The sequence below is a fragment of the Ammospiza caudacuta genome, chromosome 23 (assembly GCF_027887145.1).
Source record: "Ammospiza caudacuta isolate bAmmCau1 chromosome 23, bAmmCau1.pri, whole genome shotgun sequence".
NCBI lineage: Eukaryota > Metazoa > Chordata > Aves > Passeriformes > Passerellidae > Ammospiza > Ammospiza caudacuta.
The window spans coordinates 7,431,887-7,443,389 of record NC_080615.1 but is presented as its reverse complement, the minus strand read 5'-3'; the positions used below and the strand labels follow the sequence as shown (position 1 = coordinate 7,443,389).

The window sequence follows — 11,503 nt, the reverse complement described above, 5'->3', positions numbered from 1 at the left end:
TGGACACCGGGGCTCAGCCCAGCAATGCTGACAGCTGTGGGGTGGAAAAGGCTCAAACTGGGCTCAGGTTTGGGGGGAACAGGGCTGTATGTGGGGTCAGGAGAGCTGCAGAAACCCTGAGCTGATGGGGGAACAGCTCTGGCTGGGCAGGGTCACCCCTGGAGGCTCCACAGCTGCCACTCTGAGTGGAAGGGGCTGGGAAAGCTTCAAATTCCCCAGGATTTAAGGAGGAAAGGCAAGGAGGGATTGAAACACCTCATCCATTGAAAGCTCCTCATCCCCACACATTCCCTGGGGCTGGAATGTTCCAGAGCCTCCTCCTGCTGCTGCTGCTGGGGGTGCCAGGTTTAGGGGTGAGCTGGGGCCGAAGGGGGTGACCCCTCCGGGGACAGAGCAGGGTGTGCAGCTCTGGGAGGGCTCCATGACGGTGTTCGTGTGTGCAGAGCTACCTCTAGTGGCCACGGGGCTGGCGACCGGTGCCACTGGCACTGCCAGCCCGCCTGGGTGTCCCCGGGGCTGGTGACCGGTGACATTGGCACTGCCAGCCCGCCTGGGTGTCCCCGGGGCTGGTGACCGGTGACATTGGCACTGCCAGCCCGCCTGGGTGTCCCCGGGGCTGGTTACCGGTGACATTGGCACTGCCAGCCCGCCTGGGTGTCCCCGGGGCTGGTTACCGGTGACATTGGCACTGCCAGCCCGCCTGGGTGTCCCCGGGGCTGGTTACCGGTGACATTGGCACTATCAGCCCGCCTGGGTGCCCCTGGGGCTGGTGAGTGGTGCCATTGGCACTGCCTGCACACCTGGGGGTCCCCGGGGCTGGTGACCGGTGACATTGGCATTGCCAGCCCGCCTGGGTGTCCCCGGGGCTGGTCCTATTGGCACTACCAGCCCTCCTGGATGTCCCCAAGCAGGCCACCAGGTGGGTGTGGATGTGCTGTGAGCTCATTCAGGGTAAAAGGGGTGTCATGGATGGAGTATTTGGTGCCCTTGAGGGATGGTGAGGCTTCGTCGGGCACAGGTCAGCAGGCAGGGCAGTGCCCACACCCTCCAGAGCCCCCAGACCATTTAGGCTGGCAAAGCCCCCTGAAGAGGGATCCTTTTTGCAGAAAAAAACCTGAAGAGCACAGAGGGTTTTAACTTGGTATTTTACTGTGGTTTTTCAGGCTGAGTATTTTACTTGTGGGGCTGGGAGAAATCCCTTTCTGGAGGCACCAGAAGGCACCACCTGAGCTCAGTGTGGTGTGTCCAGTGATTGTGTTTCTGACCAGAGCACAAAGCATCACGCTTGAAGGAGCAGTTTTAGGAAGGTGTCTCAGAGATATTTTCTGAAAAATCTTTTAATTAGGATCTTTTCTTCTGAGAGGCTGGGAAGCTTCAGCTTCTCCCTGTTTTGCTGCTTTGGAATGTGATTTGGAGAATTGTTTACTTAACATGTGAAATTGTTTTTACTTGATGACCAATGACAGCCACCTGTGTCGAGGCTGTGAGCAGTCACAAGATTTTATTATCATTCTATTCTTTTCTAGCTTTCTGATGAAATCTTTTCTGTTCTTTTAGTATAGTTTTAGTATATAATTTTCTTTTAATATATATAATAAAAGAATAAATCAGCCTTCTGATACATGGAGTCAAGATTCTCATCTCTTCCCTCATCCTGGGAACCCTGCAAACACCACCACAGGAAGGAGCGTAAAATTTGCTTTATAATGGTCTGCTTCTCTTTCCTCCAGTTCTTCTCTCTCCTCAGTAAGTTCTCCTGCCTTCATAAGTCCCCCAGAGGGCACTTCCATCCTCTTTGGCCCAGGCAGAGTGCTCGGGAAGGTGTGGTGGCTCCGAGGGTGGCTCTGGGCACAGGTGGCTCATCCTGGAGGGCTCGCTGGCCACAGCCATGAACGGGGACAGGCTGTAGGGCGAGGTGGCAGCGTAGCTGGGGGAGTAGTGGGCATCTTCAAGGGGGTGCAGAGGGTAGGCCTGGGCTCCAGGGAGGGCTGGGCTCCAACCTGAGCCTCGGAACGGGGAAGCAGCTCCGGGTTCGGGCAGGGAGAGGCAGCTGGAGGTGGCAGGGAGCGCCTGCAGTGGTTCCGAGCAGGCACTGTCAGGCTGGCCAAGGCTCTCGGGTGAGGGCTGCTCCCAGGGCTCTCTCTGCAGGGAAACAGGGAGAGAAGGCAAGGAGAACGCTTAGGAACAAAAGCCTGTCCTGGAGGGAATGGAATTTCTATCCCTGGGAATGCCCAAAGGGTTTCTGTGGCTCTGGAGTAGTGTTTGGTGTTTAAAGTGTGAAAGGAAACATCCATCCTATCAGCAGTGATTGGTGTTTAAAGTGTGAAAGGAAACATCCATCCTATCAGCAGTGATTGGTGTTTAAAGTGTGAAAGGGAACATCCATCCTATCAGCAGTGTTTGGGGTTTTAAGTTTGAAAGGGAGCATCCATCCTGTTAGCAGTGTTTGGGGTTTTAAGTGTGAAAGGAAACATCCATCCTGTTAGCAGTGTTTGGGGTTTTAAGTGTGAAAGAGAGCATCCATCCTGTTAGCAGTGTTTGGGGTTTGAGCTGTGAAAGGGAATGTCCATCCTGTTAGCAGTGTTTGGGGTTTGAGCTGTGAGAGGGAACTTCCATCCTATCAGTGATGTTTGGGGTTGTAAGTGTGAAAGGGAACATCCCTCCTATCAGCAGTGTTTGGGGTTGTAAGTGTGAAAGGGAACATCCGTCCTGGCAGCAGGGCCTGGGGCAGGGTCCCAGTAGGACTGACCAGCCCTGATCCCACAGGATCCAGGAGCTCTGTGGTAGGGCTGTGAGTGGAGCTGGGATAGGGAGCCTGGAGTCACCAAGGGCTGTTTCTAGAACCTCAGGGAGGGAGGGATTCATAAAACCATAGAATAACAGAGTTATCCTGAGCTGGAAGGGACCCACCAGGACCATCAAATCCTGCTCCTGGCCCTGCACAATCCCACCCCGAGCCTGGGGGCAGTGTCCTGTTCAGGGCAGAATGGGAGTCTCCAGGGATGGCTCCAACAGGAACAGGGGACAATGAAATGGAACCAAAGAGAAAAACCACATTTAGATGGAACCAAAGAGAAAAACCCTCCCTGCAGAGCCCTGTCCCACCTGCCATGGCTGCTCCTGTGACAGCCACATCCTTCCCCCACGAGCCCCCCTGACTGAACCCCACATTAGAGGGGGTGGCCCTGCCCTGGGGACAGAGCCATGGAGGCACTCACGAGCAGGAAGTGTCCCGTGTCACTGGGGAAGGATGGCAGCAGAGGGGGCACGGCTGGAGCGCTGAAGAAGGAGCTGGTGGCAGCCGGGAGAGGAGGAGGAGCAGCACGGTGCTCCCCAAACTGCTCGCTGAGATAGGGCTCCAGGAGGGCTGGGCAGCCCTGGGGGGCAGAGGGGTCGCAGGAGAAGGGCTTGGAGGCCAGAGGGGAGGGGTAGGCATCGCTGCCAAACTGCTTGGTGCCGTGGAAATCCAGCTCGGGTGGGAAGGGTCTGCGCACGCCGTAGTAACCAGCGGTGGTGGGAGAGCCTGGGGACAGAAAATGGGGTGGGAAAGGGAAAAGTGTAAAGAAAATTCTAACAGCTGCCACAGAATGATGGACACCCCTATGATGGTGCAAAGCAGAGCTCTTTTCACTCCACCATCACTCAGGAACCCACCCTGTGGCACTGTAGGACACGAAACAACATGAGCACACACTGCTGCTCTCAAGGTAAAAAGGGAAGTTTAATTTCTGACTCCAACATTTATAGTTTTCTAAGAGTGACAGTGGATTGGAGGGTGACTGTGCCACCTCTCCAATGACACTGCACAAACCAACAGCCCATCAAATTTCTCCTCCTCCATGAAGGAATGCAAAACAATGAATATATAAACACACTTTATTTACAGAAAGTGTGTGAGAAAGTTTGCTACAAGAATGTAAACGTCAGAAGGCTTAGAAAATCTTAAAAAATCAGGGTGACATCCCTGCCCTGACACAGGTGTGTGGGCACAGAGGTGCTTTTGGTTACACCTGGTGACTCCATCGGCAGCAAACCCAAAGTGTTGGGGGAGCTTTAAATAGGAGGGCAGGGGGATGGAGGTCAGCTCAGCCTGTGCTTCCTCCTCGCTGTGCCACAGCCCTGGGGAGGAGGTTCCAGCCTCACTCTGCTCTCCCTGCCCGAGAGCCAAGGGATGAAACAGGTCAGCTCCTGCTTTTGAGCCTTCTCTCTGCAGCTCCAGGGAAAATGGGAAAACACAGTAGGAAAAGGAGGGGTTCTGCACAGCTCCTCTGCTAAAGGAGGTGGGAACTGCTTTAATTACTCAGTTTGAGGATTTTATACAAATTATTGCTGTTCTTTTTTTTTTGATTCTTTTAATTACTTTCCTCCTGGGCTCCCTCTGAGGGGTGGCCCTGCTCTGGGGCTTGTTCCACATCCTCTGGAGGAGAACAGAAGGGCTGTGCCAACCCTCCCACCTGCATGGAAGGCGTTTAGCATGGAGGGCAAACCTCACCTGGCATTTGGCCAAAGGGTGACTGTGCTGTGCTGGTGCTGCCCTGCAAAAGATAAAGAGATGTTTGAAAGAATGACTTTCCAAAGCAAGGCAGCTCTCTGAGTGGGATTCACACACATTATTTCAGCCTGGCTGCTGTGAGGGGTTTAACTCCATGATTTCCTCACAGGAATTAACAGATGTAGGCTAAGCAGAGATTGTGAAGGTCTTGTGCAGAGCTGCTAAGAGGAGGAGTATCAACATAACTGGCTTCTTCCTCCTGTCCCACAGGGTCCTCAAGGCAGGCAGAGCGCTGAGGAGTCCTTGGGTGTTGGCACAAACCAGGCAAGGTGAGATGTGAGATCTGAGTGGCCAAAAGGGGCAGATTCCAGCTCAGCTGGGCTGGCTCTGCTGCCCCACGGCTGCTTTACCTGGCCCTTCCTGGGAGGGTGGGTGGGTGGAGAGTTCCTAAATCCTATTTGGGTCCTACAGCAATGGTTATGATGATGATGATGATAATAATAATAATAATAATATTAATCATCATCCTCTCCTCTTGTTCCCAGGTAAAAGAGAATTACCCCTGGAGTGGTGCTCCCAGTGCCTAATTCCTTACAAAGCACCTGGCCAAGGCATCTGCTGCTCTGGAATCCCCCTGAGCTCTGGTTTTGGGGGCTCCAGAAAGGAACAGAGAGCCCCAAGCTGCCCTGCTGTCACTCTGCTGTCACTCTGCTGTCCCCTGCCATGCTGGTGGCACGCTCTGTCCAGTTTGCATAGTGCAAACAGGAGGTTCCTGCCACAGCAGGCAACCAAATTTCGAGGTTTAGATTTGAATTAAATTTGCCAGCTCTGAGGACTTCCTTCTGCTGCAAGGGAAGGTTTGCAGCTGCTCCCTGCTCCACCATGGAAATGAGCCCTGAGCCTGCACGGGCCACACGGGCTGAGGAGGTGACAGGAGGTGTCAGGAAGGAGCCCCTGGGCTTGTGGACAGAGGAGTGTCCTTGTCACACGGGCAGGGCTTGCACCTGTCCCCAGCTGAAGCCATCCCATGCAAATCCAGGTCACTTTTAGAGGGAAAAGCCAAGCTGGGAGGTTCAGTTGCTGCCCAGAGCACAAGGGGCTGCAGGGATGGCAGCTGGGATGCTCTGCCAGCTCCCTGGGCACGGCTGGCAGCCTCCAGCAGGGATCATTTCCAGTTACCAGAGCATTTAATCTTTGATCCTGTCTGTTCAACAGCCCCTGGACCTGCCTGGCTGTGTGTACACACCTGTGCTGAGGAGTCCCAGAGGTGCCAGGAGCCACCAGGGCTTTGCCTGCCTGAATTCAGTGCAGGAGCCTCTGCTGCAGCCCATCCTTGGCCTCATCAGAGCAGAGCCCTGCATTTCATTCCCCTCCTTGCTCCTTATCTGCCTTAATTGAGACCCATTAGTTCATTTCCTCCCTGCTCTGCTTCCTTTGCCTGCCATGGCAATGGGAGCCTGGATCTCCTGCAGCTCTGCTCAGCCTCCCTGGGGCCCAGAGTGTGTCCAGCTGCTGATAAGCTGGGCTCAGCCTGCCCTGCCCGTGGCCAGCCACAGATCCTGCCTGGGATTGCTCTGCTGCTTCACTGCCTCCTAACTCCCCTACAAACCTGCCTAAATTCAAGGATCCAGCTCCAAATGATGACCTGGCCCTGCCCTGTGGCAATGCTTTGGCATCAGGGCATCCCCTCTCTGGGGGAGTGGAGCAGCTGAAGGAACAGAAATCCTCCATAAAAGCAAAGCTGGGCCTGGGCAGGGCAGTGCTGGCTGTGTGTCCCTGCCCTGGGAGCGCTGAGCAATGAATCCTCTTTAAACCACAGCACTGCACTGCTTCACCTGTGCAGGTACCCCCTTCCACACCTCAGAGAAAACAGGAATCTTTTCACAGGAATCCTTTCACCCTGCAGAGAACAGCTGCAGGTTTCCCCCTATGCAAAGGAAAATCCAGAGCCTCCCTAAATCCCAGCCCTGAGCCCTGATTTTGGGTGGGTTTCCTCACAGCACCCCCTGACTTCCATCACTCCACATGTGCAGGGCCTGGCTGCCAGGAAATTGTTGAAACCTCATCCCAAAACTCTGCTCTGCTGAGGCTGAAGGCTGAGGAGAAGCTTAGATGGAGGTAGGACATAAAGAAAGTTATAGGGTGGGAGCTATCATTTGTTTAGTCAAAATCAACTGTCTTAATTAGACTAACTTTCTGTTATTCTGCTCATTCTAATCCACCTTGAATTCATTCATAGACTATTCCTAGGCTAAGGAGGAGGATGAGTGAGGAGGTTCAGGCTAGGGTGGTAGTAGAGGCCTGGCACCAACAACTGCCCAGGGCTGGTTTAATTCTGGAGCAAAGATCACCCTCAAACAAAAGATGCAGCTAAATGACTCTGCATCACCAACAGTCACGGGGGTGTTCAGTTATCTGCCCCTGGCTTGTTTTCTGGGTTATATTCTGCCAGACAAACAGAGCTGCACTCCCAGCTGCTCTTTTCATGATACGTCCAAGCAAATACGGATGTTTGCCCTGCACAATCATTTTTTGTCTCTCGCAGGGAATGAGCAGCAGGGCTGGTTTTGCATCACACACACACACACAATGCTGGTCTCTGAGCACAAAGCCCAGGACAAAAAAGCCAGGAGGGTTTTACAGTCCCAGGGCGTTTCCTCTGTGGCTGTTGAAGCTGCCGCCTCCACACAGGGAGCAGGTCACTGGTGATAGCACCAACAGGAGCTGTTTTCTCAGCTGCTTCCCAAGAACTCTGTCAGGACCCAGAACATCCCTCTGGCTGTCCTGAGCAGCCCAGACCCTGCCAGAGGGCTCAGAGTCCCTGGCACAGAGCCCAAAATGCCCCCATGGGTTTGATTATGACCCATGGAGCAAATTACCAACCTTGTATGAGGATCAGCAAGCCACAACAGTTTAGGTAGAATAATAGTGAAGTTATCACAGGGTGGAAAAGTAGATTTTGGGGTTTTTGGTATGGAGGTTCAGGAGGCAAGATGGAGGGAACTGGGTATGTCCAGCCTTTCTCCTTCTTCTTCTTCTTGGCCTCCATCTTCTGCTGTGATGGTGGCACTTATAGATTGGTTTAGAGTAGAAGCTCACTGTCTAACATAGGTGATGGGTATTGGAAAGTAATTGTAAATATTGTACACGTACTTTCTAGTATAAAGACATAACACCACCCTGGGGGTAGGCAGAGTGCCTGGAACTGTCCTGCTGGATGGACCTCGGCAGGGCAGGAGAAAATTTTTTATAGATAAGATACAATAAACAACTTTGGGACTGAGAAATGAAGAGCCCTGACTCTTTCTTCAAGCTCTGGGCTGGGAAAAGAGACTTTCAAACTCTTCTCAGGGTCACTCTGATCAGCTAGAGATTCCAAGAGAACTCTTCCTAAATATCTGCCTGCTGGGAGTGTGCCCTGCCCTGTGACTCTTCCCTCAGGGGGCTTCTGCCTGCCTGCAGCAGCTGAGCCTGTGGGGATGGATGAGTGGCTGGATTTTGCTGTTTGGTGATGCCCAATCCTGTTTTGGGATTTTTTCCTGCCTGTTTTGTTGCAGAGTTAGTGGGCCTGAAAGTCACAGCAAGTAAGTCACTGTGAGGCTCCTTCAGTATAAAAAAGAAGGCAGAGGTGAATGGTTTTTGGGGAAAAAAGCATCAGAACTCCCAATTTCTGCTGTCAGTGATCCCAGGTTCTGCTGCCTTTCTCTCCTTGCAGGGCACAGCTCCTGCTCCTGCTCCTCTGCCACTGCCCCAGCTGGAGGTGAGGAGCTTTGCCCAGCACAGGGGAGTGCCAGGAGCACCCAGGGAAGGTTCTTTGTGCCACTGGCTGCCACCACATCCTGCCATCACAATATTGTGTCCCATTCTGGATGCCACCACCATATCGTGTCCCCTTCTGGATGCCACCACATCCTGCCATCACAATATTGTGTCCCCTTCTGGATGCCACCTCATCCTGCCATCACAATATCGTGTCCCATTCTGGATGCCATCACAATATCGTGTCCCCTTCTGGATGCCACCACATCCTGCCATCACAATATTGTGTCCCCTTCTGGATGCCACCTCATCCTGCCATCACAATATCGTGTCCCATTCTGGATGCCATCACAATATCGTGTCCCCTTCTGGATGCCACCACATCCTGCCATCACAATATTGTGTCCCCTTCTGGATGCCACCTCATCCTGCCATCACAATATCGTGTCCCCTTCTGGGACAGCCTCACTTTTCTGGCTGGCAATTGAGACGTAAACCCAATGTAGTGCAGCAGGACTTGGGTTTGCTGTTGCCATAGAAGCACTTGAAGAGGAAATCATCTCTTCCAAGCTGATGCTTGGCCTCTTTCCAGCCCATCACATCCCTGCAGCTACCCTGGCACCCTGAGAGGAGCTGGAAGGAGCTCAGCGTTCGGGGAAGAACAGATATTTTCAGGGCACTGACTTGTCCAAGTGTAGCTGCTGGAAAAGGAACTTGGCTTGGGAAGGTGTCACACGTGGGATGTGAAAGGAAAAGGGGATTTAACATCACTGCCATGCTTGGAAAAGGGGAAAAAAAAAAGGGCTTTGAGGCATTTAAGGTTGAGAGATCTGAAAGTCAAGGAGCCATCATGTTTTGGGGCATGCGTTATATTAATTATATTAATTCTATCAATATTGGCAGTGTCCCAGACTGGTTTTGAAGCAGAGGGTGGGATGAGGGAATTTATGGGGTTAAAAAGGGGGTGGGGGACGGGACGGGACTCACGCTGAAGCGGGAGCCGCTGCTCTGCCGGGATCGCTTTTCAGCCAGGAGATCCTTGACCGTGTGCTTCACTCGCACCCCTTGGTACACGCGTTTGCCGAAATCTGCAGGGACTGAGCGAGGGCAGGGTTCAGGGAGAGCACAGAGCAGCCGCGAGAGGCAAATTCAGCGCCTCTGTGCGTCGGGTTGGGAGGGGAAAGTACAAATCTGCAATTCTTAGATCTAGAAATACAGAAGTATTTGTAATCTAGAAAGATATCTTTCTAGGTATGGAAATTATCTATTATATATTATATATCTAATTATATAATATATATATTATATTTTCAATTTTATATATTATATATATTATATAATATAATATATAATATATAATATAATATATATAATTTATAATATATAATATATAATATACTATATATTATATATTATATATTATGTATTATGTATTATATATTATATATTATATATTATATATTATATATTATATATTATATATTATATATATTGTATATTATATACATTATATATTTTATATATAATAGATAATATAGAATAATATATTATATCTAATATATTAATATTAGATATATTTATATATATATAATGGGAATATATATATATAATAAATTATATATATTCCCATATATAGAAATATATAGAGAGAATATAGAAAATGTATTTATTATTTAGATAGATAATATTAATATTAATAAAATATTGTGGTTGATATTAATAGAATATTCTTTTGGGAAGGCACAAAGGCTCCCTGCCCTGGCACCTGCAGGGTCTGGCTCTGTTTTTTGCCCTGGAGCCCAGCACAGCCCAAAGCAGCTCTGGGTGGCTTTGGCACGAGGGATCTGCCCTCCCCCTGAGCCCGGGCTGGATTTTGGGGGTTGCACAGAGACTGCGGCACAGGTGAGAGCTGGGGGACAATGCAGGGACAGTTTTTTATCCTGCCTGAACCCAGCTGGCACCTGCGGAGCCAGGGAGGAGCATCCACGGGGGCTTTTATTGAATTATCCCGGAAAAAACCTGCCTGCCTTTGAAGCTAATCCCTTGGAAAACACACAGGCACGCTCTCCCGAGGCAGAGCAAACTGCCAGGGCACAGCTGATGTGTTTGATCTCCAGGACTTATCATTTGGCTCTTCTGCCCCTCAGGATGTGTCCCTTGGCTCCGTTTCTGGTGCCATTGTGGCTCCAGGTGCACACACGCGCATACCAGGAGAGGTGGGAGGGTTTTAAACAACACACTGCTGCCTCGGCCTTGCCCCAAATGGGTTTTTTATTATTTTTGAGGTCATAGCAGCTGCAAATTTGGCCGAGAGGAATTTTATGTTGGTGTTTGAGTGCTGACTAGAGAGCTTCAGCCAAGGCCAGGCACAAAGCAAACACAAAGCAAGGGAGAGATACCCAAAAATGAGGTGGAGATGAGAGTACCCAAATAAAAAAAGCAACAAAAGTGGCCAGAAATGGACATCAGCTCTCCCAGGTGGAGGAATTCCAGCAGGCCTGGTGCTCTGCAGGTTTCCTGACACCTTTGCTGTGCTCTGAAGGCATTAGAAAATCATTTCCACACCCCTCTGCTGTTCTGTTCTCACATCCTCACTTATTCCTCTGCCCAAATTGTTTTAATTCAGCATCACTCAGCCCTCTAACCCCGGGCTGAAGCTGTCACACAGCTGGACCTGTTGGTGCCTGTGGATTATCCAAAAATCTTCAGACAACTCTGCCACTGGCAGCACTGGGGAAGAAAATGCTGATTCAGGCCTGAGTTTAAATAATTTCCAAGCAAACTGAATCCAATTTCACATCACTTTGATCTAACGGCCTTTTGAAAAAAAAAATAAAAATAGGAACAAAGCATTGCCCTGTGAAGGAATATAAATTCATTCTGGAGAAGGCAGAATATTAATTGATACTATTAAATTCTTGGACATTTAAGATGTCACATGTCTATTCTAGACAGATTTTTTTGGTTTTTTTTTTTTTCAATAGGAGCCCAAGGACAGCACAGTTTGTTCCTTCCCTGATATTGCCATGAAGATTCCTCAATTTCTGAGGAGCTGAGCTGCTGGAACTCACCTGCTTCCATTGTTGGTGCTGCTGACGAGTCCCAGCTCCCAGATCCTGCAGGAATTTGGGGCAGATCTGTCCCTCATCAGCTTCCCAGAGCAGAGTGAAGCCCGTGCTCATAATTCCCTGGGGAAGTTCCAGCTGAGCCGGGCGGAAATGGGTTTTTAGAATTTAGGGACGTCTCCAGCAC

At 50.6% G+C, this 11,503-nt stretch overlaps 1 protein-coding gene across 1 annotated transcript; it reads right to left on the bottom strand.

Moving 5' to 3' along the window:
- Positions 1–1,743: 1,743 nt before the first annotated feature.
- POU2AF2 (POU class 2 homeobox associating factor 2) lies at positions 1,744–11,503 on the bottom strand. The gene is made up of 5 exons (XM_058818962.1): positions 11,323–11,503; positions 9,239–9,348; positions 4,493–4,535; positions 3,219–3,523; positions 1,744–2,142 (listed from the first exon to the last, which is right to left on the bottom strand). Exons 1-5 carry the CDS (start codon positions 11,330–11,332, stop codon positions 1,744–1,746), a joined length of 867 nt encoding a protein of 288 aa, XP_058674945.1. The 5' UTR covers positions 11,333–11,503.

What these genes read in the sequence shown, in the direction of transcription:
- POU2AF2 (XM_058818962.1), bottom strand. An exon ending in ACCCTTTGGCCAAATGCCAG is followed by an intron (nt 3,524 to 4,492) that starts GTGAGGTTTGCC and finishes TTCTGTCCCCAG; the next exon opens with GCTCTCCCACCACCGCTGGT. An exon ending in ACACGGGACACTTCCTGCTC is followed by an intron (nt 2,143 to 3,218) that starts GTGAGTGCCTCC and finishes GTTTCCCTGCAG; the next exon opens with AGAGAGCCCTGGGAGCAGCC.